The sequence below is a fragment of the Chiloscyllium punctatum genome, chromosome 39 (assembly GCF_047496795.1).
Source record: "Chiloscyllium punctatum isolate Juve2018m chromosome 39, sChiPun1.3, whole genome shotgun sequence".
NCBI classification, from domain to species: domain Eukaryota; kingdom Metazoa; phylum Chordata; class Chondrichthyes; order Orectolobiformes; family Hemiscylliidae; genus Chiloscyllium; species Chiloscyllium punctatum.
Genome location: NC_092777.1, coordinates 67374996 through 67390244, shown reverse-complemented (window position 1 = coordinate 67390244; position 15249 = coordinate 67374996). Strand labels below are relative to the sequence as shown.

The window sequence follows — 15249 nt, the reverse complement described above, 5'->3', positions numbered from 1 at the left end:
TCTGTCCTAAAAGGCCTACCCCTTATTTTTAAGCTGTGTCCTCTGGTTCGGGAATCACCCATCAGCGGAAACACGTTTCCTGCCCCTACAGTGTCCAATCCTTTAATAATCTTATACGTCTCAATCAGATCCCCTCTCAGTCTTCTAAACTCAAGGGTATACAAGCCCAGTCGCTCCAATCTTTCAACATAAGATAGTCCCGCAATTCCAGGAACAGGCTAGATGGGCTGAATGGCCTCTTCCTGCTCCTAGGGTTCTTATGTAACCCCCCCTCAATGCCCAAGCCTCTAAGAACCCTGTTCGAGGAGAGTGGATACAGGGATCTGCTGCTTATTTTGGTCATAAAGCTGATGAATTAGCTGAGAGCAGCCAGAGCATAGGCAGCACAGGGACAGTCTAGTGGTATTAACCCAGAGAACAAGATAATGTTCTGGGGACCCAGGTTCAAATCCCACCACAGTAGATGGTGGAATTTGAATTCAATAAATAGCTGGGATTAAAAGTCTAATGATGACCATGAATCCATTGATGGAAAAACCCACCTGATTCACTGATGTCCTTTAAGGAAGGAAACTGCCATTCGTATCTGGTCTGGCCTACATATGACTCCAGACCCACAGCAATGTGGCTGACTTTTGACTGCGCTCCAGGCAATTAGGGATGGGCTGTGAGTGAATAAAAATAAAGAACAGACAAGGGGCTTTGGAGAATAAAGCAGGAACAGGAATGGCACTCCGCCGATCACAGCTGCTCCTGATCTCCAAGTGGCCCTTCACAAATGTGGACATCAACAGCTTCCTCATTTCCCCTTCCCCCACCTCATCCTAGTTTCAAACTTCCAGCTCAGTAACTGTCTCCTTGACTTGTCCGGACTTGTCCGACCTGCCTATCTCCTTTTCCACCTATCCACTCCACCCTCTCCTCCTTGACCTATCACCTTCATCCCCTCCCCCACTCACCCATTGTACTCTATGCTACTCTCTCCCCACCCCCACCCTCCTCTAGCTTATCTCTCCATGCTTCAGGCTCACTGCCTTTATTCCTGATGAAGGGCTTTTGCCCGAAACGTCGATTTCGCTGCTCCTCGGATGCTGCCTGAACTGCTGTGCTCTTCCAGCACCACTAATCCAGTATTTGCTTTCCAGCATCTGCAGTCATTGTTTTTACCTCCTTCACAAATCCCAACCCATTCCCAATGTTCAGTGAATTTTTGACCCCCCCGTGAAGTAGAGTAGAAGCTCCTGCACAATGAATAAACAAACTTATAAAGAATCTTCAGATGTTTAAAATAAACAGGCCTAACTGGGACACTCTCCGTGTACTGCAAGAATGGAGACACAGAGACATCCCCGAATGAAGCCTTGTGGTTCCATGACTCCATGCCAACAAATGTCGTTACACTATCAAAATGTCTACCACTGTAACTCACTGGAATGACATAAATTTGAACTTTTCACACAAAAGCATGTCACTATTTAGCCAGTGCCCCATCCCACTCCGAGTGAGCCTGTCCAGACCTTTGGAGACCTTGAAGGTTTTGATGCAGAGAGAAGCAATTATAGTGGTGCTGATTTGAAGAGGAGATACTGAGACCGAGATGTCACCAAGTAGGTCTCATTATCTCAGAGAAAGAGCTAATTATGAAAATTCAGTGAGAAGCAACATATATAAAGCCAGAAATTGTTAAAGGGCATTGCAGAGGATGAGAGTGGAAGGTGTAAGGTTTTCATTGGCCAAAGTAAACTCACTGCAGCATTATGCAGCTTTCACTCCTTCCTAATTAACTCAGAAATTTCCCAGCAGCCCACCTTAGCTCATTCCTCAGAGATCAGGGAGAGCAGGGACCCTACCAAGACTGGAACAGGGAGTCTGGTACAGGCTGGGGCCACCAGCTGTGACTCACTCTAGCTTAGAGCACAGAACATGGAACGTTACAGCACAAACTGGCCCTTCAGCTCTCGATGTTGCGCTGACCTCTGAAATTAATCTGATGCCCATCTAACCTACACTGTTCCATTATTATCCATATGTATGTCCAATGCCCAATTAAATGCCCTTAACATCAGCGAGTCTACTACTGTTGCAGACAGGCAACTCTCTGAGTAAAGAAACTACCCCAATATCTGTCCTATATCTATCACCCCTCAATTTAAAGCTATGTCCCCTCGTGCTAGCCATCACCATCCGAGGAAAAAGGCTCTCACTGTTCCCTATCTAACCCTCTGATTATTTTATACGTCTCGATTAAGTCACCTCTCAACCTTCTTCTCTCCAAAGAAAAACAGCCTCCATTCCCTCAGCCTTTCCTTGTAAGACCTTCTTTCCATACCAGGCAACATCCTAGTAAATCTCCTCTGAACTCCACATCCTTCCTATAATGCGGTGACCAGAACTATACGCAATACTCCAGGTGCAGCCTTACCAGTGTCTTGTACAACTGAAGCATGACCTCATGGCTCCAAAACGCAATCCCGTTACCAATAAGCGCCAACACACCATATGTTTTTTAACAACCTGGGTAGCAACTTTCAAGGATTTATGCACTTCGACACAGAGATCTCTCTGTTCATCCACACTGCCAAGAATTTTACTTTTAGCCCAATACTCTGCATTTCTGCTATTCCTTCCAAAGTGAACTACCACACACTTTTCCACACAAGCTCCATTTGCCACTTCTTAGCCCAGCTCTGCATCTTATCTATGTCCCTCTGTTACCCACAACATCCTTCGGCATTATCCACAGCTCTGCCTACCTTAGTGTTATCCGCAAATTTACTGACCCATCCTTCTACGCCCACATCCAGATCATTTACAAAAATGACAAACAACAGTAGCCCCAAGACAGTTCCTTGCGCCACATCTCTGGTAACTGAGCTCTAGGATGAACATTTCCCATCAACCACCACCCTCTGTCTTCTTTCAGCTAGCCAATCTCTGATCCAAACTGCTAAATTAGCTTCAATCCCTAACTCCATATTTTGTGCAATAGCCTACCGGGTGGAACCTTACCAAATGCCTTAATGAAGTCCAAATACACCACGTCAATCACTTTACCTTCATCCATCTGTTTTGTCATCTTTTCAAAAAACTCAATAAGGTTAGTGAGCCAGGACCTACCCTTCATAAAACCATGTTGACTATTGCTAATCAAATTATTCCTTTCCAGATGATTATAAATTCTATTTCTTATAATCTTTTCCAACATCTTAGCAACAACCGAAGTAAGGCTCACTGGCCTAAAATTACCAGGGTTGTCCGACTCCCCTCCTTAAATAAGGGAACAACATTTGCTACCGTCCAGCCTTCTGGCACTACTCCTGTCAACAATGCTGACATAAAGATCAAAGCCAAAGGCTCTATAATCTCCTCCCTGGCTTCCCAGAGAATCTGAGGATAAATCCCATCTGGCCCAGGGGTCTTATCTATTTTCAGATCTTCCAAAATTACTAAAGCCTCCTCTTTGTCAACCACAATCCCATCTAATCCTGCAGCCTGTATCTCCGTATTCTCACTAACATTGTCCTTTTCCAATGTGAATAGGAAATGACAAAAAGTATTCATTCAGCGTTTCCCCTATGTCCTCAGATTCCACTACTGTTTTTGATTGGCCCTAATCTTAGTCTAGTCATTCTTTTATTCCTGATATACCTAAACAAGGCCTTAGGGTTTCCCTTCATCCTATCCACCAACAACTTGTCATGTCCCCTCTCCTGGCTCTTTTCAGCCCTAGCTTCAAGCAGCAACTTTGGGAGATCCTAACATCTATCCTCTACCTTCCCACAGAGAGTGAGAACATGTCGGAGAAGTCAAAAGAGGTTGGAAAAAGCCCCCCCCCCATTCAAAAAGGGAAGCTGAGTGAGCCCAGATAATCCCAGTCTGTTTAATATCACAGCCTGGATTGTATTATTTAATTTGCTACCAATATGGAAATAGGGAATACAGAGATCAAATCTGGTAACCTAGAGAGGCCACAGGAGGATGGTAAAACAGTGGATGGGTAAAACAATGGCAGATTAAATTTAATTAAATATGAACACAATAGAACATCTCACTAAACAAAAAATAATAATGATACTGTGAATAGGGACCAATAAGGTGATGTGGAAGAGATTTGAGAAAGCATTCACAACACACAAAAAACACAACTTCAACTGGATAAACTGATTAAAATGCTCACAGATTTTATGGCAAGTATTGGAGGATTAATACTCAGGATGTAAAAGATGCAATACGTTCACAAGACTACAGCTGGAGGTTTGGGCTCCACACTCCAGGAAGGATGTTGAGACAGTAATCATTAGGAGACAGCACTGACTCATCAGGAAGTTGCCTGGTATGAGGAAATGCAATACAAAGGAAGATTTGGAAAAACTGAAGCTGTTTTCGTCACAAGATTAAATGATAATTTGGCACAGGCATCTCTAAATATAATGCCAGAAGTAACAAATTCTTCCAGTTATTGAGAAGTCTAGAACAAGGAGACATTTGTATAAGATAAAATGTGAAAGATTTGATACAAAGCATAGGTGCAACTCACTCATACAGAGTATTGTGAGGCTGTCAAATTCAGTCCCAAAGTTAGTGAAAGGAGCAGAACTCTTGTCAACAATCACAAACTGGTTGGATAGGTCGCTAACAACAAAAGCTGGCATTGAGATACACCCAATTGTTTTTTTAATGATTAGCCTTATAAAACAGACCAAACAGATACTACCTTCGATCTTAGTCAAAGAGCTAAGAAATATATTGTTTGTACAGTATGCTGAGAGAAATGGGCAGGGTGGATGCTGAAAGGATCTTTCCCCTTGCGGGAGAGACTAGAATTAGAGGACGCTGTTGAAAAATAAACCTCTCCTAATTAAGACAGAGATGAAGAGAAGTTGTTTCCCTCAGATGGGTGAAAGTCTTTGGAGTTCTTTTTCCCAGACAGTGGTTAATACTGGGTAATTGAAACCTTTGAAGGCAGAGGTCGATAGAGTCTTGACTAACAAAGGGGTCAAAGGTTCCAGCTGTAGGTAGGAAGGTGAAGTTGAGGCCGCAATCAGGTCAACCACCATCTTTTGAATGGTGAAGCAAACTGGAGGGGGCCAAAAGACCCACTCTTGCTCCTAATCCACATGTTTATATATTCATAAAAGGGAAGAGGAACACAGAGGTTACAAGGGATTAAAGTACTGCTTAGGTTCTAGATAAAAACCAAGATTAAGTGGTGGGAGAAAGCAGTGGTACAGTGGAAATGGCTTGGTAAAGCAGAGACCCAGCCTAATGTTCTGGGACAAATCTGAATTCAATGGAACCTGGAATGAAGAGCTAGTTTATGGTGACCCATGGTGACTACCAAATCTCTAATGTCCTTTGGGAATGAAATCAGTTGCCCTTACCAGTCTGGACTATATGTGATCCTATCCCATGAAATGGCTGAGCAAGAGAAAGGTAACAATTACTGGCCTTGCTTGCAATATCCACATCCCACAAAATCAAAACATCATTGTTTTCTTGTTAAAATTCAATGTAATCCAGGAAAGAAAATAAGAAATTGATAGAGTAAGTAAAAAATGGCCGACTTCACAAAACAAACAGGAAGCCAAATTAGTCACAATTGGTCTAAATCTCTTGTGTACATCATCTGTGCATGATTTCAGCTTTCTCAATCCTCATATCATTGTCAGGCTTTTGACAATCGAATTAACATTGGCCTCAGCTGCTATCCGGGAATCCCGGTACAACAAAGGGTTAATTCATGAGAAACGGAAGCAGAGTACCTGGAGGAGAGTCTCTTTGGGAGTGGCGAGCAAGTTGACAGCTGTCGATAACTTGAGGAAGAGTTCAGCAGCCTGCTCTCCAAGCCCAATGCCCTGAATCCAGTCAAGCAGCAAGTCCAGATTGGCACGGATCTGCACTCCCTTCGTCCACTGGTAGAAACCTCCTCCTGATCCTGAAAGGCACAGAGACACACAGTGAGGAAGAAACCACAGGAAAAAAGAGGGGATTCCCAGCCACTTGAGGAGGGCAGGTTATGATCAGGAGAGTGGAGGATTCCAGCCAGGACCCCTGCAGAAAGGAGTGAGGCTCCAGGCTGCAGAAGGATGGGATGGGGGTCCACAATCAGACTAAGATGTGAATCCTGGCCACAGAGACACATTCTCCCACCATCAGAATGAGGCAGCTTGCTCACCCAGAGGGAGCCCTTGCAGGAAAGTGAGGAATCCCATTCCAATTGTCCAGCCCAAACCCAGGATGATCTTCACAATACTGACACTTTAGTTCAGTCTGGAATCTAATCGAGGGGCTCAGGATGGTTTCCCGGGTGTGAGTTACAGACTGGAATTTAATCGAGAGGTTCACAGTGGATACAGTAATTCATACCTAGGAATGGGCTACAGAATAACACATATCTGAGAGTGACAGACAAACTGACTGACATAAAAAATTATCCAAATTTGGGCAGTGGGTCCACAAGCTACACTCACCTCGTTCCATGAGAGCATTGAAGAGCGATGCATTGGTGAAGAAGAAGAGATAAGCAAAGAGCTGAGAGGCAAGCTCAGGGTGAACTCGATACTCTTTCAACAGGCTCAATGTTCCCTGGAAGATATCCAAGACGTCCTTAACTCCTGGGGGGATGCTGAGCTGTGCTGTCTCAGTTGCAAAGGGATTGCTGTCCAACATCCCAGGCAGGACAGTGTACAGGGTCTGCAGGGGTCAATAACAAACACACCAGGCTGGTTAACATTACTATAATCTTTTCTGTGCTCATTACAGTTAAGAATGCCAGTTATGGACAATTGGCCAATTCCAATTTATCATGCAATGTCCCATCAAACATTCCCAGGGCAGGTCAGCATGGGCTTTCAGATAAAGAATGAAGATCCCTCCACTGTTGCTCCCAATGCTCCCCTGCTCTAAAGCTAAGTTATTGCCACACTGATGACATCAGCGAGATACTGCCATGAATTTAACCATTTGGTGTCCTGGCCAAGAGCAGCTTTGCTGGCCAGCACCAACATTTGCTCAGCTTCGAGGTCGTTCCACCGATGAATAGTCCATTGATGGTCGTTGTTTGGCTTTTCACATGAGCAATAGCCATTTGGACAGCATCTGGTAACCCAGTTTTATACACCCATTCAAAGAGAGGGGGAAAGGAAGGCATTAAGGCCAATGCAGCCAGGACACTCTACTGTTAACAGGGAATATGTGGAGGAGATTTTCTGGATTGGTCCCACAGATGGAGAGCCTCAGTTAATGCAAAGGCATTGGAGACAGTAGAATTCTTTTCCTGAGAGCACAAATGAATGGGAGCCGAGCAGAGAAGACAGTGGAGCAGCAGTGGCAGGGGTTTCTGGGATAATTTGGAAGGCACAGCAGAAATTCAACCCAAGGAAGAAGAAACATACTAAGGTGAGGTGAGGCAACTGTAGCTGACAAGGGAAGGCAGGGACAGCATTAAAGAAAAAGCAATCAATGTAGTGAAGATTGGTAGGAAGCAGAGGATAGGGAAACCTTTAAAAACCAGCAAAGGACAACTGAAAGTAACAATTAGGGAAGTGAAAATGAAATGAGAGTAAGTTAGCAAGTAATATAAAAGAAAATTGCAAGAGTTTTTAACATGTATAAAAGTTAAGAGAGAGCAAGAATGAACATTGGATCGCTGGAAAATGAGGCTAGAGAAGTAATAATTGGGAACAGAAGAATGGCAGAGAAACTGAATCGGTACTATGCATCAGTTTTCACAGTGGAAGACACCAACAGCAGATTAGAACTACAAAGAGAGTGAGGGGGCAGAGGGGAGTGTAGTGGCCATCACTAAGAAAGTGCTGGGGAAGCTGAAAGGTCTGAAGGTGGATGAAGGATCTGGACCAGATGGACTACACCCCAGCATTCTGAAGGAGATAGCCGAGGAGATTGTAAAGGCGTTGGTGGTGAACTTTCAGGAATTACTGGAGTCAGGGAAGATTCCACAGGACTGGAAAATGGCCAATGTCCCTTTTTAAGAAGGGAGAGAAGTAGAAGATGGGCAATTACAGGCCGGTTAGACTAACCTCAGTTGTTAGTAAGATTTTAGAGGCCATTATTAGAGATGAGATTGTGGAAGTGCATGATGAAATAGAGCTTCATCAAGGGGGAAGACATGCCTGACATTTTAGAATTCTTTGATGGGGTAATGAAACAGTTAGACAAAGAAGAGCCAGTGGATGTGATCTATTTGGATTTCCAGGAGGCCTTTGACAAGGTGCTGCACAGGAGGCTGCTGAATAAGAGCCCATAGTGTTAGAGGCAAGGTTTTGGCCTGGATAGAGGATTGGCTGACTGGCTGAGGGCTGACTGACTGGCTGAGGGCCAGTGACTTTTCAAATAGCAGCCAGTGACTAGTGGAGGTCCACAGGGGTCACTGCTGGGACCATCACTATTCACATTATACATTAATGGTCTGGACAAAAGAACTGCGTGCATTGTTGCTAAATTTGCAGATGAAGAAAGGTGGGTGAAGGTAGTGTTGAGGATAATGGGAGGCTGCAGAAGATCTTGGACAGGCTGGGAGAATAGACAAATAAGTGGCAGATGGAATATAATGTGGGAAAGTGTAAAGTTATGCACTTTGTTAGGAAGAACAGAGGTCTAGAATATTTTCTAAATGAAAGCCATCGGGAATCTGAGGCACAAAGGGAATTAGGAGACATAGTTTAGGATTCTCCTAATGTTAAAATGCAGGTTCAATTGACAGTTAGGAAGACAAATTAGCATTAATTTCAAGAGGGCTGGAATACAAGAGCAGACATGTACTGCTGAGGCCGGTCAGACAACATTTGGAGTATTGTGAGCAGTTTTGAGCCCAGTATCTAAAGAAGGATGTTCTGGCATTGGAGGGGGTCCAGAGAAGGTTTACAATAATGATCTTGGGGATGAAGGGTTTGTCATATGAGGTTGAGGTCTCTGGGTCAATACTCAATGGAGTTGAGAAGAATAAGGGGGACTGATTGAAACAGAATACTGAGAGGCCTGGACAAAGCGGATATGAAGATGATGTTTCCACCAGAAGCAGAGACTAGGAGCCAAGGGCACAGTCTCAGGGTAAAGCAATGACCCTTTAGAACTGAGATGAGGAGGAAATTCTTCAGCCAGAGGGTGGTGACTCATTGCCGCAGAGGGCTGTGGACACCAAGTCAATGAGTGCATTTAAGACAGAGATTGATAGGTTTTCGATTAGTGAGGGGATGAAAGGTTCGGGGAGAAACGGGGAGAAGGTAGAAAAATGGGATTGAGAAACATATCAGCCATGATCAAATAGTGTGGCAGACTTAATGGACCGAATGGACTAATTCTTTTCCTATATTTAATGGTCTTATGGCAGAACCATTGCTGAACCCCCACGATCAACAACTGGGGGTTATCATTGACCAGAAACTAAACTGCGCCAGATATATAAATACTGTGGCTAAAAGAACATGTCAGAGGCTGGGAAGTCGGGGGTGAATTATTAACCTGCTGATTCTCCAGAACCTGTCCATCAACTACAATGCAATGGAATCATGTTACTGGATGAGTGCAGCTCTATCAACGTTCAAGCAGCTCAACAGCAGACAGGATTAAACAAGCTGGAAGACTGGAGGTTGGCTAATGTGGTGCCACTATTTAAGAAAGGTGGTAAAGACAAGACAGGAAACTATAGACCAGTGAGCCTGACGTTGGTGTTGGGCAAGTTGTTGGAGGGAATCCTGAGGGACAGAATGTACATGTATTTGGAAAGGCAAGGACTGATTAGGGATAGTCAACATGGTTTTGTGCATGGGAAATCATGTCTCACAAACTTGACTGAGTTTTTTGAAGAAGTAACAAAGAGGATTGATGAGGGCAAAGCAGTAGAGGTGATCTATATGGACTTCAGTAAGGCATTCGATAAGGTTCCCCGTGGGAGACTGATTAGCAAGGTTAAATCTCATGGAATACAGGGAGAACTAGCCATTTGGATACAGAACTGGCTCGAGGGTAGAAGACAGAGGGTGGTGGTGGAGAGATGTTTTTCAGACTGGAGGTCTGTGACCAGTGGAGTGCCACAAGGATCGGTGCTGGGTCCTCTACTTTTCATCATTTATATAAATGGTTTGGATGTGAGCATAAGAGGTATACAGTTAGTAAGTTTGCAGATGAGATCAAAATTGGAGGTGTAGTGGACAGCGAAGAGGGTTACCTCAGATTACAACAGGATCTTGATCAGATGGGCTAATGGGCTGAGAAGTGGCAGATGGAGTTTAATTTAGATAAATGCGAGGTGCTGTATTTTGGGAAAGCAAATCTTATACACTTAATGGTAAGGTCCTGGGGTGTGTTGCAGAACAAAGAGACCTTGGAGTGCAGGTTCAAAGCTCCTTGAAACTGGAGTCGCAGGTCGATAGGATAGTGAAGAAGGTGTTTGATATGCTTTCCTTTATTGGTCAGAGTACTGAGTACAGGAGTTGGGAGGTCATGTTGCGGCTGTACAGGACATTGGTTAGGCCACTGTTGGAATATTTTGTGCAATTCTGGTCTCCTTCCTATCGAAAAGATGTTGTGAAACTTGAAAGGGTTCTGAAAAGATTTACAAGGATGTTGCCAGGGTTGGAGGATTTGAGCTGGAGGGAGAGGCTGAACAGGCTGGGGCTGTTTTCCCTGGAGCGTCGGAGGCTGAGGGGTGACCTTATAGAGGTTTACAAAATTATGAGGGGCATGGATAGGGTAAATAGACAAAGTCTTTTCCCTGGGGTCCAGAACTAGAGGGTATAGGTTTAGTGTGAGAGGGGCAAGATATAAAAGAGACCTAAGGGGCAACTTTTTCATGCAGAGGGTGGTACGTATATGGAATGAGCTGCCAGAGGAAGTGGTGGAGGATGGTACAATTGCAACATTTAAAAGGCATTTGGATGGGTATATGAATAGGAAGGGTTTGGAGGGATATGGGCTGGGTGCTAGCAAGTGGGACTAGATTGGGTTGGGATATCTGGTCGGCATGGACGTGTCAGACCGAAGGGTCTGTTTCCATGCTGTACATCTCTATGACTCTATAACCTGGCATGCCAATCATCTTCAACATGCACACTCTCCAGCATCCATGCACACTGGCAGCAGTATATACCATCTACAAGACACAGGACAACTCACCAAGGCTCCTTCAACAGCATCTTCCACACCCACAACCTCCACAGCATAAACCATTGTCCATTGTCATAAAAAACTCATCCAATTCACTCATGTCCTTTTGGGAGGGAAATCTGACATCCTTACCTAGTCTGTGTTTTGAGCAGTTCGCACAGTCAATGAATGCTGGCCCAAGCAGCAATGTCCACCTCCCATGAAAAAATGAAAATAAGGAGGGTTGGTGACATGGTGTTTAGCCAGAGGTGATATGAGAAAACGTGTTTCAGGCAGTGAGCTGTTACACTCGAGGTTCTGAAAGATCTGCGTTCACATGTTAGACTCTTTCACTTGTCATGGATTCCCCAGCAGAAGGAACAGTTTCTATCCACTGCATGCATTCCCCTGTACAATGCTGGAAAAAAAATCAATCTCATCGCTTTTAATTTCTAAATGCCAGGGAATAGAAACAACATTGGTGTGTTCAAAGCTTGAAGGTCAGCTTTTGGTGTCCAGATGCATTCTGGCAAATCAATGCCACCCTCCCTGCAAAATCTTTCACAAAGAGATCACTTTGAACTGAACTGAAATCCATGCAATCTTTCAGCAGAAAGGCTGACTGATTATTGCAACATAACTACAGGTTTTGATTCATTGGAAAGTATTACAAACCTTGATGAAACAACACAGAATAAACAGTCAGCATAAATCTACATCAACAACGGCAGCAACGCAGAAGGCAGTGTGTCAAACCCAGCCCTGTCTGATTAGCACCATACTGTATCAGGATTGAGGAAATGTTCAAATGTTTGTGAGTTACTTTCCATTTAAAGCCCCAACAGACCAAGGTTTTGAATGGAATGGGATGAAAACCTTCACAAGGAAAGCTTTAAGCCAGGAGCCAGTGAAGCAGCAGAGCAATGACAGAACCAGTCTTGTCTCTGCCGTAGTGTGGTTACGACAGTAAAACTCAATCCATTTACGACTAACCGCATACAGAACTACTCAGGTTTCTTACAACATGCCAAGAAAGGAAGAGAAGCCTCCAGCAACCCACCAGCTAGCTATACACACAACCCCTCGTTGTCTCAGGTAATGTTGAGTCATGTACAGCAGAGGTCAGTGTGTACATAAGACGCAGACATGTTTGAGAGAGCGTGTACAATGCACAGTATGTGTGCGCGAACACAGACGTTTATATGAAACAGAGAATGTGTGTGTATGTGCGCGCACGCGTGTACAGTGTGAGAGTGGGAGCCGTACCCCAGTGACAGGCAGTCTGTGTGTGGGACTGTACCACAGTAAAAGTCAATGTGTGTATGGGACTGTATCCCAGTGAGAGTCAGTGTGTGTGGGACTATCACCCAGTGAGAGTCAGCGTGCAAGGGACTGTACCCCAGTGAGAGTCAGTGTGAGTGGGACTGTATCCCAGTGAGAGTCAGCGTGAGTGGGACTGTGCCCTAGTGAAAGTCAGTGTGTGTGGGACTGTACCCCAGTGAGACAATAGACAGTAGGTGGAGTAGGCCATTCTGCCCTTCGAGCCTGCAACACCATTCAATATGATCATGGCTGATCATCCTTAATCAGTATGCTGTTCCTGCCTTATCTCCATAACCCTTGATTCCACAATCCTCGAGAGCTCTATCCAACTCTTTCTTAAATGAATCTAGAGACTGGGCCTCCACTGCCCTTTGGGGCAGAGCATTCCACACACCCACCACTCTCTGGGTGAAGAGGTTTCTCCTCATCTCTGTCCTAAATGGTCTACCCCATATTTTTAAGCTGTGTCCTCTGGTTCGGCACTCACCCATCAGCGGAAAAATGTTTCCTGCTGCCAGAGTGTCCAATCCTTTAATACCTTTCAGTGTATGTGGCTGTACCCCAGTGAGAGTCAGTGTGTGTGGGACTGTACCCCAGTGAGAGTCAGTGTATGTGTGGGACTGTACCCCAGTGAGAGTCAGTGCATGTGGGACTGTACCCCAGTGAGAGTCAGTGCGTGTGGGACTGTACCCCAGTGAGAGTCAGTGTGTGTAGGACTGTACCCCAGTGAGAGTCAGTGTGTGTGGGACTGTACCCCAGTGAGAGTCAGTGTGTGTGGGACTGTACCCCAGTGAGAGTCAGTGTATGTGTGGGACTGTACCCCAGTGAGAGTCAGTGCATGTGGGACTGTACCCCAGTGAGAGTCAGTGTGTGTAGGACTGTACCCCAGTGAGAGTCAGTGCATGTGGGACTGTACCCCAGTGAGAGTCAGCGTGTGTGGGACTGTACCCCAGTGAGAGTCAACGTGTGTGGGGGACTGGGACCCGTACCCAGTGATAGTCTGTGAGAGAGAGTCCAATTAGGACAACGTAGAGCCATTGTTAGGCTTTGTCCACACTTTGTGGTCCCAGTGGAAAAGATTTCTCCAGTTGGCAACAGAATGGACGACGCCAGGGCTCGGCGAGTTAACGTGAAGCTGCTGCAATAATGAAAGCACTTTTACATTTCTGCACACAAGCCTTTCATCTATTTGATATTAGCACCACCCCAAATCCTCAATCAATCCAGCTCAGGGAGATTCCGTTGTGTCAGGTATTGGCGTTTCAGCTACAGACTGGTTTCCTGAGCTGTCAAACACATTTCACCACTCAGAATCCAGACTTTCTGGTAATACTAGACCTGCACTGGATCCCTGTTTGTGAATCTCAATACAGCTAAACTGAAAATCCACTTAAAACCAGGAGCAACAAATACATCGTCACTTCAATCAGTAGCTCATGCCTGAAACTCCTATTCCAGGAGTTAGAGTCAGTATGTGTGTGGGACCCCGTGCCCAGCCAAGAGTCAGTGTGTGTGAGACTGTACCCCAGTGAGATACAGTGTGTGTGGATTGTACCCCAGTGGTAGTCAATGCACATGTGGGACTGTATCCCTGTGAGAGTTAGTGTGTGTGGGACTGTACCCCAGTGAGAGTGTGTGTGGGACTGTACCCCAGTGAGAGTCAGTGTGTGTGGGACTGTACCCCAGTGAGAGTCAGTGTGTGTGTGGGACTGTACCCCAGTGAGAGTCAGTGTGTGTGGGACTGTACCCCAGTGAGAGTCAGTGTGTGTGGGACTGTACCCCAGTGAGAGTCAGTGTGTGTGGGACTGTACCCCAGTGAGTGTCAGTGTGTGTGGGACTGTACCCCAGTGAGAGTCAGTGTGTGTGGGACTGTACCCCAGTGAGAGTCAGTGTGTGTGGGACTGTACCCCAGTGAGTGTCAGTGTGAAGAAGGGAAGAAATGTTTGGTGAAAGTTGATCTCTTTCTCAGCTGCTGCTGAGAATAAGCAGTAAGCTAATGAAAGCATTCTTCTGTCAATAGGATCTCTCTCTCTCTGTGTTTATCATGCTGGGACAGAAACATCCATTGCCCTCTGTTCATTGAAAAGCACTGGACGTGTTCTCTGTGCCAGTCTCCAGGCTGGTGTAACTGTGTCAGTTGTAATCCTCTTGTTCCTGCGATCTCCCATTGACTGCATCCCCCACATTCTTCTGTAGTTAATGCACGGCTCCTGCTCGGAGACGACTGGAGCTAGTGGCATCGGCAGGGGGACCTGAACTTCTTATGTTTACACACACGCTCACTCACACACACTACCCCAACACAGAATTACCTGCACTTACACAATCACACATACACGTGGCCTCATTCACACTTGCATATTCACTAACACATACAAACACATGAGCAAAGCTCTAATTGAAAGATGATGTTCCCTAGTTTGTCTTCGACACTCCCAACATCAACGTAGATGTGATATCATCACAAAAAGAGCTCAGACACTGAAATAATTCCTTTGCTCTTGGTGGCTATGGCATCTTTCACTTCCATCTGAGACTGCACACTGGCCCTAACTTTCATGTCTCAGGCGAAGATGACACTTCTGAAGGGACAGCAGGCCCCCTGTCTGACATTTGGGAGTGGCTGCCTAGAGCTCTGTGCTCTTGTCTCTGGAAGGACCTTGGACCCACAACCTGTCACTGAGAGGAGAGTGACCTACTCACCATGGCACAGCGAACCTTGTCTAAACCTGACGTCATTGTGAATGCCTCAAACCGAAAGCTGCCCACTTCACATGAAAAGAGGTCTTCTTTCTGTGTGTGAACACTGTTGCAATAGGTGTC

The 15249-nt window shown here is 45.3% G+C and overlaps 1 protein-coding gene across 2 annotated transcripts in view; it reads right to left on the bottom strand.

The window, feature by feature from the left end:
* LOC140464174 (ras-associating and dilute domain-containing protein-like) overlaps nucleotides 1-15249 on the bottom strand; it is a 101308-nt gene that overhangs the window by 52520 nt on the left and 33539 nt on the right. For both annotated transcript variants that reach the window (XM_072558996.1, XM_072558998.1), the window contains 2 exons: nucleotides 6471-6693; nucleotides 5763-5935 (listed from right to left, as the gene is read on the bottom strand). In XM_072558996.1, coding sequence (XP_072415097.1) covers nucleotides 5763-5935; nucleotides 6471-6693 — 396 coding nt within the window. The remainder of the gene's footprint in view (nucleotides 1-5762; nucleotides 5936-6470; nucleotides 6694-15249) is intronic.